Source organism: Saccoglossus kowalevskii, chromosome 22 (assembly GCF_978046115.1).
Source record: "Saccoglossus kowalevskii chromosome 22, keSacKowa6.1, whole genome shotgun sequence".
Taxonomy (NCBI): Eukaryota; Metazoa; Hemichordata; class Enteropneusta; family Harrimaniidae; genus Saccoglossus; species Saccoglossus kowalevskii.
In genome coordinates this window covers 25,363,634-25,381,425 of record NC_140662.1, presented here as the reverse complement: position 1 = coordinate 25,381,425, position 17,792 = coordinate 25,363,634, and the positions used below count along the sequence as shown (strand labels likewise).

General features: G+C 35.7%; 1 protein-coding gene across 1 annotated transcript in view; it reads right to left on the bottom strand.

The window, feature by feature from the left end:
• Positions 1 to 17,792, bottom strand: part of LOC100367237 (titin) — a 405,512-nt gene that overhangs the window by 342,818 nt on the left and 44,902 nt on the right. Inside the window, exons 50-55 of the mRNA XM_085495847.1 lie at positions 16,788 to 17,105; positions 11,761 to 12,363; positions 10,743 to 11,153; positions 8,718 to 9,383; positions 4,357 to 7,713; positions 121 to 4,089 (exon numbers count right to left, since the gene is read on the bottom strand). Coding sequence (XP_085351973.1) covers positions 121 to 4,089; positions 4,357 to 7,713; positions 8,718 to 9,383; positions 10,743 to 11,153; positions 11,761 to 12,363; positions 16,788 to 17,105 — 9,324 coding nt within the window. The remainder of the gene's footprint in view (positions 1 to 120; positions 4,090 to 4,356; positions 7,714 to 8,717; positions 9,384 to 10,742; positions 11,154 to 11,760; positions 12,364 to 16,787; positions 17,106 to 17,792) is intronic.

The following is a 17,792-nucleotide window of genomic DNA, read 5'->3' as shown; positions in this document are numbered from 1 at the left end:
ATAAAGAATGAAGTAATATGTTGTAGATGGGAAACAGATGGGCAACATATAAAGAATAGGCAAAAAAAAGTATTAACTATGTTCAGTTATTTAAAAAGACAAAATAACGCATTTACTTACCTGTCACAATTAGTTCAGCATATGTAGAACTCTCACCAACAGGATTTACAGCCCGACATTCAAACTCTGTTTCATCATCCTCTTCAACAACAGGAATTTCAAGCACACATGTACCATCAGTTTCATAGGATGACATGTATCTTTCAGTGTCACAAAGCTTCTCACCATTTTTGAACCAGATGATTTCAGGCTTTGGTTCACCTATAACTTGGCATTCAAATACAGCTTTTTCGTTGATATTGGCTTCAATATCTTTCAGTTCTTTCACAAACAATGGCTCACTGAATGTTACACTTATCTCACCGATATGCAACTCTTCTAGTTGTTTTTCAGGAACAACAATTTGACTGACAGCTCTCATCTCTGGTTCTTCTTTGCTAGCATGTACTTTGTCCTCTTTTTCTTCCAAATAATGCTTTGCTTCACTTACATCAATTTTCTTTGTCTCTACTACTTCTGTTTCTTCCCAAGTCAGCGCTTCCTCTTTTGCAGACACTTCAAGTGGGGCAGAGGGAACTTTTTCTGCTTTCTTAGGTTCTGTTACACCATCTGGAACATCAGCAAGTTTTTCCCATGAAACTGATTCTTCTTTTTCAGGTACTATAGTCACAGCAATAGGAATTTCTTTAACAGCTTCCTCTGTTTTGAGTAGTTTAACTTCAACTTCAGCTGGTTCTTCCCATGTGAGGGATTCTGTCATCTCAACCATTGAAAGAGCACTTGCTGGTTTTGTTTCAGCTTTAGATGCTTCAGCTATGACTTTCTCTGATACTCCAAGTTTTTCCCAAGATACTGCCTCTTCAGCTGTTGAGATCTTCAAAGGAGCAATTGAAGTTTCCTCAATAATTTCTTTTTCATATTTCTCCACTGTAACATCTCTAGGTTTCTCCCATGAAATATGCTCTTCTTGTTCAGTTATAGTTACAGTTGTTCCAACTATTTCTCTGTCAGCTGCCTCTATTGATATTCTTTTGTCAACCTCTTCAGCATGTTCAACTGGAACAACTGACTGTGTTTCAGGTGTATATTCTAGTTTTAGCTCAGATGGTAGTGGCGTCAATTTATGTTGTTTCGGTTCTGTTGGTTGTATTTCACCTGGCACTTCAAATGATATAATTTGTTCTTTCTGTATGATTTCAGATTTTGACAACTCAGTTGGAACAAGATCAGCACTTTCTTTCTCATGAAGTTTCAAAGTGACCTCAATGGCTTCCTCAACAGGCTGAACTTGTTCCTTTTGTGTTACTTCAATGGTGCTTGTCATAGATCTTGTTTTTTCAATGACATGTTTATCATCTTTCATAGTTTCTTTCATTTCAGGAGATTCCTCCCAAGAAACAGCTTCTTCCTGCTTGAGAGGCACTGTAGGTTCTCTCTTAGGTTTGATAGTAACTGTATCTTTTTGTTCTACATTTACATATTCAGTTCTTTCCACAGAAACAACTTCTTCCTTTTCTGAAATATATTCCAGTTTCAGTTCAGCAGGCAGTGGGCTAATATGTTCTGTTTTGACATCAGAAGGCTTAATCTCTCCGGGAGTTTCCAATGGAACAGCAACTACGTGTTCTGAGACTTCAGTAACACGTTTCTGTAAAGGTGAGACTGGAATATTTTCTTCTTCAATAGGCTTGATATCCATATAAGCAACTTCTTCAACAGTGTTGATCACTTCTGTTTTTGTAACTCCCACTGGTGTAAACACACTTTCTTTAGCAGCTGTGTCTTCTTTATCTTTAGATATTACAAATATTTCTGCTGATTGTTCCCAGGGTGTCGTTTGTTCCTGTTTTACAATTTGAGTTGGTTCTATTTCTGGTTTGACATGGATTGGTTTCATTTTCTCGGTTAAAACATTTTCTGTAATTTCCAATGGTGTAACTTGCTCTTTCTCTGTAGTATATTCAAGTTTTCTGTCTGCAGGAATGGCAACTAACTGGGCAGGCTCTCCTGTAGATAATGAAATATCCCCAACTACTTCAAGAGACACTGGTTGTTCCTTCTGAATTATCATAGTTACAGATTTTTCAGTAGGAACAGTTGGCAGTGTTTCCGTCTTACTGGGCTTCAATTCCATTTCAACTGCTTCTTCAAGAATGGTAATTTGTTCTTTCTTGATTGTTTCCACTGGCTCTTTTAATGGTTTCACAGTTACAGTTGTATCTGGTGTTCTAACAACTTCTTCAACCTCTTCTACAGCAAACTGAAATTCAATTTCAGGTGTATATTCCAGAGAAAGATCAGATGGTATAGCCATGACGTGCGTTGGCTTGTCTTTGTGAGGCAGAACATCACCAAGAGACTCAAGTGAAACAGGTTTTGCCTTGGAAATAACTTCTATAACATCTTTTTCAATAGGAGTACTTTGTATTTTATCAGTATCTTTTGGCTGCTTTTTCAACTTGATGACTTCTTCAACTGAACTAATCTCCTCTTTGTTAGAAACAACAACAGTAGTCACATCCTTTTTCTCTAGTGCAACTTCTTTCTTGTCCTTCCCTATAACAAGTATTTCAGTGGTTTGTTCCCATGGAACAGCTTCTTCTTGTTTCAAAGGCTGAGCTGCTTCTTTCATGGGTTTGATGCTTACTTCTTCAATATCTCTTCGTGGTACGTCCTCTGTTGATTCCACTGTCAGAGAAAATTGCTGCTCTGGTGAGTATTCTAATTTTACTTCAGCTGGAATGGGGTGTATTGTCTCAGATTTCTCATCAACAATTTGGATTTCCCCAGGAGATTCATACTGAATGGTTACACACTTCTCCACACCTTCTATAATTAACTTTTGTGTTGGGACAGCAGGAATTTCTTGTTTAACCCTTTCAGGTAAATCAAGCTCGGTAATTTCTTCAATCAGTTGTACCTCTTGTTTTGTCAATGGTTCAGTTGCTTCACGTTGCGGCTTTATGCTTATTGCTTCTTCCTCTGCAGGTACTTCGGTTGTCCCCTCAACTGTCATTACTTCTTGTTGCTGATGAGTGTATGTTAGTTTTAGTTCAGCTGGTAAAGGTTTCAATGTTTCATGTTTGTCTTCAGTTGGCAGTATATGACCAGGTGCTTCAAGGCGCAGTGTTTCTACTTTTTCAACACCTTCACAAGTCATTTTTTCTATTGGTAGTACTAACACTGTCTCAACATCTTCTGGTGTAAATTCAGCTGCAACAACTTCTTCAACACCATGGACCATTTCTGTCTTAATAACCTCAATTGGGGCAATAACTTTTGCTTCCTTTGCAACTTCTGTATCTTTAGGAATAACCAGTATTTCAGCTGGCTTTTCCCAAGGAACAGTCTCTTCCTGTTTCATTGGTACAGAAGTGTCTTTAATAGGTTTGGCACTCACTGGTTCTGCTGTATGTGCCAAGACCTGTTCAGCATGTTCAGTTGCAGTGATAGTCTCTTGCTCTGGTGTATATTCCAGCTTTGTCTCAGCAGGAATTGGATGTACAGCATGTGGCTTGTCTGTCTGTTGCGAAACAACACCTGCTGATTCCAGAGTCATTGGTATTTCCTTCTCGTGAATAGATGGAAAACGTGCCTCTGCTGCAAGACTAGGAATGGTTTCTACTTTATCAGAAACAACTTCAAATCTGATCACCTCTTCAACAGGCTGTATCTCTTCCTTCTTTGAAATCACTTTCACTTGATGCTCTGGTTTGGATGTCAAGACTTCCTTTTCAAGTTCGTCTGTTGAAATATCAATTGTTTCCTCCCATTCTTGAGCTTCTAGTTCTGGAGTTTCTGCTATTGGTAAGGATTCCATGAATGTCTGGAGCATATCTTGCCTTGGCAGGCCAAGATCTAGCTCTGTTATTTCTGGTTCTTCTTCTTCTCTTACTTCAGTTGTAACCTGTTTTTCAATAGTTGTGGTAGTGACAGTTGTGATAGTCTTTGTTATTTCCATAACCTCAGGTGTTCCTTCCTTAGAAACTGTAATAGTTTTAGTCATCGTTTCAGTGACAGGTTTCTCTTCTGAAAAGAATCATAAATATGAAATGAGATATATATATATAATGGTGCAAGGTGGTAAAAACGAACAGTTTAGAAGTATACAACTCATAAATCATAAATACAATTAAATATACATGTTCTAAATGTAAAATATTTCTTATTCATAAATTTGAATAGAATATTTTTACAGCATTACTAAATGCATGTGCTGTGTGATGACTGTAACACAATACCATGAAGTGTATGTGGAAGTTGTGACAGCCATAATTCACTATGAAAAATGCTCACCTTTGAGCTGAACAACTTTTTCAGCTATCTCAGGAACTTCAACTGTTCTCTGCACTATCAGTTCACAGAATGATGAGATAGTACCAGCTTCATTTTCAGCTCTGCATTCAAATTCAGCATCATCATCTTCTGTTACTGGTGATATTATTAGCATACAACGGCCATCAAGTTCACAAATACTAGTGTATTTTTTACCGGACACTTGTTCCCCTTCTTTGTACCATGTAATAGTAGGCCGTGGAACACCTGCAATCCAACACTCTAAAGTAGCTGTTTGTCCATGTGTAACTTCAACATCTTTAACCTCAGTTTTAAAAACAGGTTTAACAGCTTTAGGAATTTCAATTTCAACCTCGGGTCTTATCTCAAACTCAACAGTCTCCATGACATGTGGTTTCTCCTCTAGTTTTATCTCAAACTCAACTGATTCCCTGACATCTGGCACTACCTCAAGCTCAACTGTTTCTGGTCCTCTTTTTATAACTGTTTTTGTAGACTCGGTTACTGTTTCAACAACATCTTCTTTCACTGGCTCAACAAATTCCATTGCATGTGTTTTTGAGGTAATTTCGGGTTTCTTCACTGTAGGAATTTGCTGTGGTTTTATTTCAAACTCCAATGATTCCCTGACATCTGGCACTACCTCAAACTCAACTGTTTCTGGTCCTCTTTCTATAACTGTTTTTGTAGACTCGGTTACTGTTGTTATTGTTTCAACAACATCTTCTTTCACTGGCTCGACAAATTCCATTGCAAGTGTTTTTGAGGTAATTTCAGGTTTCTTCACTGTAGGAATTTGCTGTGGTTTTATTTCAAACTCCAATGATTCCCTGACATCTGGCACTACCTCAAACTCCACCGTTTCTGGTCCTCTTTCTATAAATGCTTTTGTAGACTCGGTTACTGTTTTTACTGTTTCAACAACATCTTCTTCCACTGGCTCAACAAATTCCATTGCATGTGTTTTTGAGGTAATTTCAGGTTTCTTCACTGTAGAAATTTTCTGTGGTTTTATTTCAAACTCCAATGATTCCCTGACATCTGGCACTACCTCAAACTCAATCGTTTCTGGTCCCCTTTCCATTACTGTTTTTGTAGACTCAGTTACTGTTTTTACAGTTTCAACAACATCTTCTTCCACTGGCCCGACAAATTCTATTGCATGTGTTTTTGAGGTAATTTCAGGTTTCTTCACTGTAGGAATTTTCTGTGGTTTTATTTCAAACTCCAATGATTCCCTGACATCTGGCACTACCTCAAACTCAATTGTGTCTGGTCCTCTTTCCATAACTGTTTTTGTAGACTCAGTTACTGTTTTTACAGTTTCAACAACGTGCTCTTCCACTGGCTCGACAAATTCCATTACATGTGTTTTTGAGGTAATTTCAGGTTCTTTTACTGGTGGAATTTCTACTGTTTTTTGAACTCGAACTTCACAAAATGCAGAGAGAGTACCATATTCATTTTCAGCGCGGCATTCAAACTCTGCATTATCATCTTCTATGACAGGTGCAATTATTAACATACATTTACCATCCAACTCACATATACTTGTATAACGTTTACCAGTTACTTGATGTCCATCCTTCAGCCATTTAATTGATGGCCTTGGTACACCTGTGATGTGACACTCTAAAGTAACTTTCTCACCAACAGTAGCATCCATATCTTTCAGATCTAATTCCAATTCTAGTTTTTCTGGTTTTGGCTTAGGTTCTTCTGGAACTTCAAAGATCATTTCAACTTGGCTCTCAGTAAACTCTTCAATGAGGACCTCTTCCCTGGTAGGTTCTTCTGGTTTTTCAAAGACAAGTTCAATTTCATGTTGTTTTGTATCCTCAACTATTATCTGTTCTTTAAATTCGGGTTCAGGAATTTTACCAATATCCATCTGAACCTCAGTTTGTTTTGATTTCCTCATTTCAATCCTTTCTTCAACTACTTTAGGTTTCTTCTTCTCAGGAATCAGTTCAACCATTTTATCAACAATCAATTCTGCATATGAGGACACTGTGCCTGCTGAGTTTGTAGCTCTCAGTTCATATTCAGCTTCATCATCTGACAACAGCGGAGATATAATTAGCATGCAGTGACCATCAAGTTCTAAAAGACTTGTGAACCTCTTCCCAGTTACCCGTTCACCATCTTTGAACCACTGAATTGTTGGTTTGGGTACACCATATACATAACCTTCAATGCAAGCGATTTCACCAGCTGTGAGATGAACATCTTTCAGTTCAGAAACTATGGTTGGTGTCACAGGTGTTGGTGGTGGTGAAGCTGGTGGAGGTTTTTCTATCACTGGTTGTGGAGCTTTTAAAGCAACAGTCGGTTCTTGGACTGGTTTAGGAGATGCAGCCAATTCCTCAGCACGAGACAAAGCTTCCTCTTCTTCCTCTTCCTCCGGAAGCTCAGGAATCATAGTAACCGGTGGCAGATCTGGGAAAAATTCTTGTTGTGGCCTTTGAAATTCTGCAACAACTTCAACAATTAGATCAGCAAAACAAATAGCTTTGCCTGCTGGATTAACAGCTCTACACATGTATTCAGCATCATCTTCATCAGTGACTTGTTCTATTGTTAAAGTACATCTTCCATTAGGTGCATGCAACATTTTGACAGTAGGGCTTGGGCGGATTTCACGACCATCCCTATACCATTTAACAACTGGTCTAGGTATTCCAGTGACTTGGCAATCAAATATAGCAGTGGAATTCTCTTGAATCTCAATGTCAGACATTTGTCTTGTAAATACTGGTGCCTGTGACCCTGCTGGAGCAACTGGCTTGTCTTGTCGCTTTTTTGGAGGAACAACTTTTGGTTTAGGTCTTCTTTTAACAGTTATGTCAGCAAAACTAGATGACTGTTCTCTGGCTGCATTAACAGCTCTACATTCATACTCGCTCTCATCATCACTATGAATGTCTCTGATCTCCAACATGCAATTGCCATAGTTGTCTTCCCTAATCAAATGACGACCATCTGATTTAATTGGTTTTCCATCCTTGTACCATGTTACTCGTGGTAAAGGAGTGCCTGACACCTGACAATGTAGTCTAGCAATGGAACCTTCAAGGACTTCAATGTCTAACAGCTCATTAGAAAATTTAGGTGAATGTGTTTTCTTTTTAACAGGTTCAGTTTTCTTAATCATGACTGTCTTTTTAGTTTCCACTTTTGTTGCAGGTTCTGGGCTCTTGGGAGCAGGTCTTCTTGAAGGAGGAGATCTTCTTCTCTCTGTGGTTTGAACCTCTGGTTTCATAACTAATTCAACTCTCTTCTTTGGAGATGTCCTCTTTTCAGGACTAAGCTTTAGTACTGGTTTAAGTTCAGGCTTTCTGTCAACTTCACCAAAACCTGCAAATAAACAAACAGACATAGTAACTATAGTTGCGTGTGTATGTAAAAATGTAGTTTTGAAATATGAAAATATGGATTTTGACCAAAAATAAACAAAAATAATAACGAAAAATGAAAAACAAATCAGGAATATAGTCATATCAAAGAAAGCTTAGAAATATTCCTGAGAACACTTGAGAAACATGAAGTAAAAATAGGTAATATTTAATAGTAATTCAAAATTTAATAAGCCTGTACAATATGATATATGCACAGAAAATAAAAACACAATTCGGATTTGCAGATTGATTATTTCAGAGCCACCTGTGCAGCAAGTTTAGTTAAATCTCAAATTTGTTGAGAAATCAGAAATTTTCTGATATATGCATGCAAACTATTCAATCAATATGCATTGTTTTCAACCTTAAGCTATGCAAATTAGACAATTAATATACACAGATTTTAACCACAAACTAAACAGCCCTGTGGGATATCACAGGGCACTTATGTTTCAAGTTTAATTGAAATACAGTGGTTCTCAGGGGAAATGCTAAAAATTGGTTAATTGGTGAATACTTAGTAAGCATTGTTTCAATAAAAAACTAATCAGGTCTTTCACATTCTACCCAGGCTTCTATGTATCAAGTTTCATTGAAATGCGATGATTAGTACCTGGGATATCGGTGGGAAAGCCAAATAATTGACTAATTGTTATGCTAATTAGTTTATTAATACCCAAGAATTCCAACCCAAAACTAGGACATCAAATTATTCCGAAGAATCTATGTACAAGGTGTTTTTTGAGATAATGGTGGAACAGACAACTTACAGAAACGGATAACCGCAAAATCATATGAGACCCACTAAGTAACAATACTTAATGGATATATCAAAAACATGTTTCGTCAAAAGTGAAATTCTGATCAATCATGCTTGGAATAAATATGAAACCAATCTGGCTTATGCTTTTGAAGATGTTAAAGTTGGTGAGAATGGATGTTTAGATTAGATTAGACTCTTACCATCAACAAGAAGCTTGGCAGTACAGGATGCCAACCCAACTTGATTGCTAGCTTTACATGTATATTCACCAGTATCATCTGGGAAGGTTTCACTGATCAGCAACGACACATTCTCACCATCAGTAATGTATTGGAAATCAGGTGAGTCCTGTATTTCTAAATTGTTTCGATACCACTTCACAGAGGGAAGTGGTGTTCCTGTCACTTTGCAGTCAAAACGTGCAGAGCTTCCCTCTTTGACACGAGATTCTGTAAATACCTCTGAAAACGCTGGTGCTTCAGCATCAGAAGGCACCTCAAGTTCAATTGTGATAGGCTGTTCATCTCCAGATAAAGATGCATATGATCGCTGATATCTGTGAGATGGAGTTTCTACTTCTTCTGTGACAGTTTCGGTAACAGTTCTAGTAGTAGTAGTTTTAGTGATTTTTCTAAATTCTTCAATATCACTTTCATGATCGGATGCATAGACATCAAAGTAGACCTGCCTCTCTGACTCATCTTCACTACTACTTATAAGTCTGGTTATAAAAGGTCTAGTTGTTCTTGGTGGTCTGGCAGGTCTGAATGTGTGTCTCATATGAGTAATTGGTATACCCTGATCCACACCTATACGGATTCTCATCCTCCTGGACTCGCTAGCATCGCTGTCAAGTGCAGAGTCCACTGAAAAAATTAAAGAAATGATAGCTTTTTAACCCTTTCATAACCAAAAGTCAACAATATATACAACATTGTTATTATGATATTCAATATTTGTTGTATTATATGAAGTAAACATAATTTCAAACAAAATTAAAGCTGCAATTTTGAAGGCTGAATATGCCTTATTATGTAATCACTGATATGCATTTTATTTTTCTCATAGAAAGCTTTGACCATAGAAGTTATATAGAAAATTTAGTTGATCAGTTAAAGCACTCATGAGAGACAAATGCCCCAAATTGTGGCCACTTTTGCCAGAAATCCAAGATGTCTGCCAAACCATGTGACTGATCAAAATTATTTTTACTCTTATCATAAGAAACGTTGACCACACATGTAATATACAAAATATAGTAGATCGTTTGAAGCATTCATGAGAAACAAGTGCCAACACTTTTGGTTATTTTTGTCAGAAATCAAAGATGGTGGCAAAATCACATGAATAACTTTTAAATTATTTTTTTTTTGCTGTTAGAAGGACTTCAATTGAGAGATCAAACATGGCAAATTTTGAAGACATAGGATAAATGATGCATCGGTGAAAAAAAAACATTCCTTCCTTCAAAAATAATTGAAGGCCTCATTTTTTTTTCTGTTACAAAACACAGCAGAACACTGTTTGTGACAGTAGACAGTTACTGTTACTCATTTTTTGATGATTAATCAAAATCAATTGTCTAAATCGGCATGCGATTTTAGCCATTTCTGATAACATAATCAGGCATAGATTTCTAGACATGAAATGCCGCTGCAGGTGAGAATGTTGGTTTCTATTCCTTTTGACAATGATGATTCATATTTTTGTTCAAAGATAGAATCAAACTTGACAGAATCAAACTTTTTCTGAGCATGCAAAACCTTTCAAATGAGGGAACAGCACATATTTCATGTGGTAAATTGCATAACATACTATTCTGCTCTGCTCTATAAGAAGTGCATCCCCAATAAGAGCGCATTAACCAAGAATTGCATTTATTATATGCTAGATCATTGAAATAGGTCTTCTTTTTTTTACCATAGACTTGCATGTCAAGTATAAGCGTTTCTACTAGAGCAAATACTGTACATGTGCTTAATTGTAAATGACAGAGGTGAGCATATAGTCAAAATACATCATATTTTAATGATCCAGTATACATGCAAATGTTAGTGCACAACCACTTCCATTGGAGATGAGCTTTCATTATAATTTGTCAGGAAATCTGAGGTCAAATCTTAGATGTTTGTCACCAAGTTATTTTGTTTGAAAGATTTTTTTTTCAGTTCTTGTTTTGGTTTAGTTGTTTTCTGCATTATTTTTCTTTTTGTAAAGATACATACCTCTTACAAGTAGCCTTGCAATACATGATGATTCCCCAGCAGCATTAGATGCTCTCACCATGTATTCGGCATCATCCTCTTGTCTTACATTACGAATAATTAACCGACATCTTCCATCGGTTCTAAACTCTATCGTAATACGTCTACCATCACCACGTATCTCCTGACCACGTTTAAACCACCGTACACTTGGTCTTGGTACTCCAGTAAGATGGACTTCAAAGACTGCTGTTCCTCCTTCAGTGGCTTCAACATTTGTCAGGTAGGATGTAAACACTGGTGGTTCTGGTAATACAGATGATCTTATTGTACGTATACGTGGTTCAATCTGGATCTCCAGATCTGATGTATACTCTTCAGATGCTACCATCAGAGAACTGTGCATCATTTGCTCAGTATCACTTGGAAGTGCTAAATTTGGAGATAAATTAGAGGAATAAGAATTAAGAATTTACTGATTATGTATTCCCTCAATAAGAAGCACTTTTCTAATTTTGACACGTGTAAACCAAAATTATGGTATTTCAAGCAAATTGTTGGAATTTGGCTACGATTTATTCAAGTTTCCTAAGCAAGAATTGTTTTTGAAATACAATTATTATTTTTATTCACAAGTATGATGAAACAATTTTCACACAAATTATGGCTTAAACCACAAAATTGTTAAAATGTGTCTATCTTTGCAGCTTCCCAGACATATGAGAAATTTGACATGTATATTCGTACTAGTAAGTACAATTGTGCAATCATTTTGAAAACAAACATTATGATAAATTTGTGCCCTTTTGTGTTTCATAGGTCGAATGGCCCCTGGTAACCGAGCATGGTTCCGTGCTGTGACAATATGTAATGAATCCAGATTCACAGCATGAATTCACAGACTTATAAGGTTTCAAATGTTTTTTTCCCACCACATTGGAGTAACTGGTTACCCCTACATTCCAAGCACTTTAATATAGTCCAATCACAGGCTGTATATTGCAGCTGCTTACAAATTACAGTATAAAAAGTGGAATACCTTCTACTATCAGTTTGGCAGTACATGAAGCAAGTCCAGCGGCGTTCTCTGCTTTACACGTAATCTTGCCAGCATCATCTAAATACGTCTCTGGAATGATTAATTGACTGGTCCCATCCGACTTGGTCATGACTTGGAAATCAGCTGATGGTTTAATTTCAAAGCCATTTCTGTACCATTTGATATCAGGTTTGGGGGTTCCTGTCACCTGGACTTCAAACTTAGCTGGTTCACCTTCGAATACTCTGCAGTGGTTGATGTAGTTTGTGAACGCTGGTGGGTTTCGCTGCTCAGCTACCTGTATCACTTTATCACCTTCATAAATCGTCTTGGTAGTTAGTGCACTTGTCTGTTTTGTAGCACGTGATACAATGATGTCGCCACCTTCGCGATGTTCACGGACAATCTCCATTGTCTTTGGAGGTTCGAATTCCTTCTTCACTGGTTCAAATGGTTTGACTAGTATTCCATCATAAGGTAACATTTCATCTAAGTCAATGTCAACATCAGATGCCATTTCTTTATCAGCACTATATGCCTCACTAATCTCACCATAGGACTCGCTGATACTTGTGGTTGGCATGGTTGCATAACTAGCATCAACTATGAAAGATGAAAAAAGAATCCAATGTAGCAAATGTAAGTATATTTCACAACATCACATGATTCATTCCAACAGACAAATAATATTTTTTCATGAAAATATAACATATTTGGTTTCAATAAAAAGTCACTGCTCACAATATTACTGGGAAAAAAACCAACGAAACAGATCAATGTGGAACGATTATATAAGCATTAGTAAAGCATGCAGATATTAGAATGCAAAATATTATATTTTTCAAATGTAACTATTATAATAGTGGAACTAACCAAGCGAATGTAAGTTTTGAGTGGGTAATACAGAACTATGACTGATATTTTAGGAATCAGATGGGCGAGGGGGTATTAGGACACTGACATAGGACTACTCCTAACTACATCCATTTTAAAATCCCAGACTAAATTATTTTTTTTTAAATTTGTGGTGTCATTATATCATCACAAATTGTTTTTGAACACAAAATCAACTTTTGAACAACTTTCAAAAAATAATTCAACATATTTTTGTATTTTTTTCAGAAAATTTGATCAATACCAGCAGTAAATGGGAAATTATGACCAATTAGTCCAAAATTAAAGAAATTATAGAAAAACTTGCACAATGAGTGCACCAACCTTTTCATGAGAACAAATTTAACGTTTCAAAAGTGTAGTTAATTTGTCCCTATTTTTCATATAAACACCTAGTTGTAATGGGAGGAATTATCCTATAATTCAAGGGAGAAGGAAATTACGAATAAAGTAAACATATATAACAGCCATATATTACCTGTTAAACTACGTACAGCGACTCCATCTTGTCCATGCACTCTCCATTGCTCATGCAGTTAACGTTAGCATGAATAAAATTCATGGTGACACATTACATACAAATGATATCAATGTTCCCTCTCACCTAAACTACCAAATTATTCTTTGAAAACACTAATTCTGTAAAATTTCAAGAATAGCTAACATCAGAAAATTTATTTAAGTTAACTAAGGCAGGTTTATTATTTAAAATTTATAAACCCAACTTTTTTTAAATAAATCTAATGTTTTCTTAATTTAAATCAAATCAAAACTACTTTAGCGGCGAGATAGGTGCCTCCCTCCATTCTGTGAAGTGCAGATTTCCTATTTCTTATCTTTTTTTCAAACCATGGTTAAGAATGTATATAAAAGAAAATATAGCGATCATATTTTAGTAAGCAAATCACACTCCATCTGCTCGGAGTGATAGGTAAAATCGATATTTTCAACAACCTGAATAAGTACTCTATAATCAAGCATACATGATTTTATTGTTAACTTTTAACTTTTGAAAGATTTAAGTGTAATTCCAATTTAAAAGCTAGTGAGAAGGCATGTTCTAAACTGCAAGTCTTCAAAATGACTGTCAATCATAGGAAGAATCTAATATGTCATTTGTAAGTTGACAATCGTGTATGTAAGACGATAGCACATGGGATCAACACATCCGGTAATACTTGTATATGTTGTCACACCGTGATGTCATATGTTTACAAGTTTCGCAAACAAGCATGCCAATGTCTGATTACAAATATTGCTCACTGATTAGTACTCGCTACCGATTTGCTGGGACGTGTATATCAGTGAACAGCGCCATTATTTTAGCTTGAGGTGTGAATGACAGGTTCTTGCCACGAGTCACTGTACACTTCTGAACAGTAATCATAGAAAACCAACAAAAAAATACTCTGTTGAGTGGCACATACACAGATGGATCTTTTAAATTAATTTTAGCAACATAGTGTCATTACAAAATTCCCTATGATTTATTATTTAACACTATTGTTTTGATATTTTCTCTTTACTTGAGAGGGAACATTTTGGTTAATACATGGTAACATATAATACAAGCCTATAAATCTACTAAATTAGGGATTGCAGATCAAAATCAAGGTACTATTTTAACATACATGCAGGGTAGAAAATGAGGACAAAAACAACAGTTTACATGAACAAACTTTAATGAGCATAGTCCTTTTAAAAATTCAACATCATAATGATTCACAGCCTTGAAAATCATTAATAAAAACATTTTATGAATAAATTCATAAATCTATAGTTTATACACATACGGATATTAAAATCGTATTTTATATCTCATCGATACAGAAAATAATATCATTCTACACACACATTCAGCCACATAAATGCAATGATTTCCTACATATAATCACCATCTACACCACATGTTCAACATAAAACTTATGCAATACCATACAATATACCCGAGTTCAGAGAAGCATTCTTAAATTACAGTCACCCAATTTAACTCTTTGGGTGGGAGAAATATGGTACACAAAGAGTTAAAATTTGTGCCACAATTGCTTATTTTTATGTACCCCAGTATATAAATTTTTGGATAATATTAAAATGATCTGATATAATTCCTTTATGGGGTTCAGGGAATGATTAGAAGTTTGGATAAATATAAAAATAATTATGTTGGTTTTATTCTTTTAAAGGTGACAAAAGTTGGCTTTGGCACTCAATTGGTTAAATTGAATATCCGTAAACTTTGACTTGTACGTCACGAATATTCCAGATACAGATATGAAGTGCTCCGGATACAGATGGAATAATTCTCCGGATGCGGACACAATGACTACAGGTAGTGCCAATCAGAAAACACTTGACATAGAGTGGTTTGGGTGTACAAAAGCAAACACTAAGACACAACTACCACTGAATGTCAAGGTACATGAATATTCAACAACTGCCATGATTCATCAAAATCTTCTGCTCAAATATCATATTGTCTAAATAAGGTGGTTACATAGCAAAACAGATACCGGTATTTCTTTTTAGCAGACGGTATTTTCGCACCCTTTTTAAAAAAATACCGTAGTATTTTGTCGAATTTTTTATGCCAGAGTAAAATCTGAAGTCTAACAGGAGTATTTATTTATGAGGAACATATGTGCTTATGTTAATCACAATCAGACAAAATAGAGTTTTTTGCCCAACCAACATTTTTCCCGAATATTTATTTTTTTCAATTGTAATGTTATCCCAAGTACACTCTACACACTGGTCATGAAGTATTTGGTGGGAATGACATAAATTACTTCTATTAGAACAAAATATATCAAAATGTTGCACCAACATTGTGGCATGAAAAATTAAGGCATATTAAAGGTTAAATAACTTCAGTGGCATGTATGTATTTATAATAATTTAATAATTTAATCTCAAAATATCAATGGTTGAAAGAAAAACATACATCTGTAATGTCCCTAATTGGTTTAGTTTTAGCTAATCAAGCTCTTTCTTGCAAGTTTCATCTGATCAAAATTATTCCAAACACCTTCTCCTAACGACATTGTGCACCAGTAAATATTTTGAAAAGTTTGCATAAAATAGGAGAATAAATTCTGTCACAGTAATTGTTTAATTAGACAAAACAAAATTATTTCAGGAAACAAATTTTAAACAAGTTATTTAACCAATGAAAATACTAGGTGACACATATGGTAGAATAGCCAGTAAGACAACCCAGTTCTCAGGTCAGAAATTGATCATGATAGTAACTTGATACACTAAAGACAGTGTTTCAATGTTTACTTTATACTATTGTTAACACCTAAACCACTTAATATCAAGTGCATTACTGATTGATTTAAAGACTGTACATTGATGCTAAGATCCCCTTCCTACCTCTAATCTGCCTTCAACCAGAACTGTAACAGGTATTATTACCTCTCAGCACAGTAAATGATATTATTCTTTTGAACAAAACAATTTTTTCTATCAAAAACTTATAGCAACATATATATTTATTATATACATTTTCTTAAATTAATTTGAAACCAAATGAACAAAATTTCAAATTGAGTAGGTTTATGATCAAAATAACAAAAAAAATAAGGACAAAATTTATTATTTAGGTTATGTATTAGAGTAATTTTTATGAATGTAGACAAAATTTTAATTTGCATTTAATAAGTCAAATATATATTCATACAAGTAAGATAATTAGAACACTCTGATTGAAAAGTTCTTCCCATCATTAAACACAATATACATACAAATCATACAATAAAAGTCAAAAGTATATATCCCAAACAGGTTACTCAAATTCTAACAAGCATGACATCAGTTATCACACGAGTCATGGATGTTATACCAAATAACATGTGAACTCAAATTTCCACTCGACTGAACATTGATACGATAATTGCATAGCAAAGAAATACATCCATTCAAATTCTAACATGCATGGCACGATTTTTACATACAATTGATTACTATTACACCACATTAATGTCAACTTAAATACATTCCACAACCTATTAAAAATTCCTGTACTTTGTTAAGCAATACTAACACAGACAATAAATCCAAGACACACACACAAACCGAGATGCTGATCATACCAAGCATTTTGATGGTGTGTGTCTTTCTATATAACATACCTTCGCAGCTGAGCCGAGCACTACAGGTGACCTCACCGGCAGCATTTACAGCCTTCACTGTAAATTTGCCAGCATCTTCTGGGAATGCTTCCTGGATCAAGAGTGAACACATTCCACGGGCTCCATGTATAACCCTGAAGTCTGGTGAGCTTCTGATTTCATGCCCTTCTCTGTACCAGGTAATTTCAGGAGGGGGTCTACCAAGAACTTTACAGTCAAATCGGGCAGTATTTCCTTCCACCACATCACAGTTTGTAATCTTCCGGTAAAACCTAGGGGGTACTGCTCTGTCAACAGCTTCAGACCCACTTTCCTCAACTGAAAGAGGACAAAATAATATCACTGTAAGTTTGGGTGCACTTAATTATAGTGGTGGTATTTGCAATATTGAAAAAAAGCCATGCATTTTAATAGCTCTATGTAAAAGCTTTTAGGGTGTTTGGTTTTATCCTAATTTAATTGTAATTATGGTGTGAATTAGCTGTGGGGAGTGCTAATGCAAGCTAGTGACAGTAACATACTCCCAATAACTGTATATGTGGTGGCAGTAGTGTTGATGCCCAGGGTGTAGGAGGTCTTATCAGATCGTACCAATCTCTGTTCTTGCATTCCTATTACAGAACCTTACCTGCAAGCTTGTCTATAAACTTTTAATAAATCAAAATTCCTTTAATCAATATGGTTCTTATTTGTAAAATGGAACTGGTATAATCTTTATCTACAGCAGGTAGTTATGGTCTGCTCGGCAGCATAAATATTGGACATAGTTTGCTTGGAAGCAGGAATAGATATTAGCACGATCTGCTATGACGGGAAAGGTGGGTAGGTACTGGCATGGTCTGCTAGGACAGCAGGGTCAGGTGTTCACATGGTCTGCTTAGACAGCATTGGGATTGTATCTATTTAAAGTGAACAGCAGAGGCTTTGGAAAGCTTTGTGTAAACAGGAAAAGTTCTAATATGAACATCTGTCTGTCAGCTGTCTGTATAGTCAACTACCACAGTC